Genomic DNA, 1,602 nt, shown 5'->3' on the forward strand with positions numbered 1-1,602 from the left:
GGTTGGCTGTCCGGCAACCGGCGGGGTGTGCTGGAGGAGGCAGCGGCCGAGGGCGGCCCCGCCCACAGTGAAGCCAGCAGTGCTGTCATTGACCTGGCTGGCGACACCGTGCGCTACACGCCTGCCGGCCCCTCCAGCCCTGACTTCACCACTTGGCCCTGTGCCAAGTGCACCCTGCGGAACCCCACCACGGCCCCCCGGTGCACCGCATGCGGCTGCTCCAAGCTGCACGGCTTCCCAGAGCACAGCGAGCCCCCTGCCTGCTGCCCCGACTGTGGCGTAGACAGGCCTGGCCCCTGCGCGTGTGGGCGGCCCCTCTCGGCCCACAAGGCTACCCGCCTCTTGCCCGAGCGTCTGGGCCAGTGGGCCTGCCCCGCCTGCACCCTGCTCAATGCGCCCCGGGACACGCACTGCGCCGCCTGCCACACGCCCCAGGTTCTGGTGGCCCAGCGCCATGGCACCACGCCCCTGCGGCGCAGGGAGAGCATGCACGTGGAGAAGCGGAGGCAGACAGACGAGGGCGAGGCCAAGGCCCTCTGGGAGAACATCGTGACCTTCTGCCGGGAGGTGCGTCTCCCCTCAGCCCTTGGCCCTGTGCACACCCCTTCCCTGATGGCCTCCCTCAGCACCTGCCTACCTCTCCAGGCTGTGCCAGCCAGGAACACGCTCACCCCTGCAGCATGGTCCCTGCTATGGGGCAGGGACAGCAGGCCCAGGGCACCACCGGGTCCCAGAGCTCCCATGTAGACCCGCAGAAAGCGGAGCCACCCCCACGCCTACTGCCCTTTGAACCTTGGGACGTCACCTAGGGTGATGCCACCCTGGTCGTATGAAGGAGCAGCCAGTGTCCTCTCCGGCCAGGGTCTGTTGCTGCAGCGGCCTCTCTGCAAGGCAGAGCCACCCCTCACCCGCCACCACCTGGCCTCTGCTGGGGGCAGAGCCATCTCCCCAGCACCTCCTACTGCTCCCAGCCGACTGTCTTGGCCAGGGTCCTCACGTCACTCCAGGCCTTCCGGGGCTCAGGCGGCTTTCAGGCACCCTCCTGTGGGGGGTCTCGCCTCTGCCAGGCGGAGCAGGGCTCAGCAGCCCTGAGGCCACCTGGGTGTCTGTGTGGTCCCCGCAGAACGGCGTGAACTTCGTGGATGACAGCTTCCCCCCGGGGCCCGAGTCTGTGGGCTTCCCTGCGGGTGACAGCGTCCAGCAACGTGTGAGGCAGTGGCTGCGGCCTTACGAGATCAGCTGCTCCGGCCTCAGGGACCAGGGGCTCTCCTGGTCGGTCTTCCACACCCTGCGACCCTCAGATATCCTGCAGGGGCTGCTGGGGAACTGCTGGTGAGGCCGGCGACCAGGTGGGTGGCAGGGCCAGTGGCAGCGGCCACGGTCCCCATGTGGCCATCCCTGTGTGCAGGTTCCTGAGTGCGCTGGCAGTCCTGGCCGAGCGGCCCGACCTGGTGGAGAGGGTGATGGTCACACGCAGCCTGTGTGCGGAGGGCGCCTACCAGGTGCGCCTGTGCAAGGACGGCACGTGGACGACCGTCCTGGTGGACGACATGCTGCCCTGTGATGAGGCCGGCTTCCTGCTCTTCTCGCAGGTGGGCGGGC

The 1,602-nt window shown here is 69.0% G+C and overlaps 1 protein-coding gene across 5 annotated transcripts in view; it reads left to right on the forward strand.

The window, feature by feature from the left end:
* Window positions 1-1,602, forward strand: part of CAPN15 (calpain 15) — a 22,089-nt gene that overhangs the window by 12,294 nt on the left and 8,193 nt on the right. For 4 of the 5 annotated variants that reach the window (XM_027771026.1, XM_027771024.1, XM_027771025.1 and 1 more), the window contains 3 exons: window positions 24-567; window positions 1,124-1,332; window positions 1,409-1,592. In XM_027771026.1, coding sequence (XP_027626827.1) covers window positions 24-567; window positions 1,124-1,332; window positions 1,409-1,592 — 937 coding nt within the window. Of the gene's footprint in view, window positions 1-23; window positions 568-1,123; window positions 1,333-1,408; window positions 1,595-1,602 lie in introns of all 5 variants that reach the window. The other variant, XM_027771028.1, reaches the window with a different exon arrangement.

Source organism: Tupaia chinensis, unplaced genomic scaffold (assembly GCF_000334495.1).
Source record: "Tupaia chinensis unplaced genomic scaffold, TupChi_1.0 Scaffold000178_1, whole genome shotgun sequence".
In the NCBI taxonomy this organism is placed as follows: domain Eukaryota; kingdom Metazoa; phylum Chordata; class Mammalia; order Scandentia; family Tupaiidae; genus Tupaia; species Tupaia belangeri.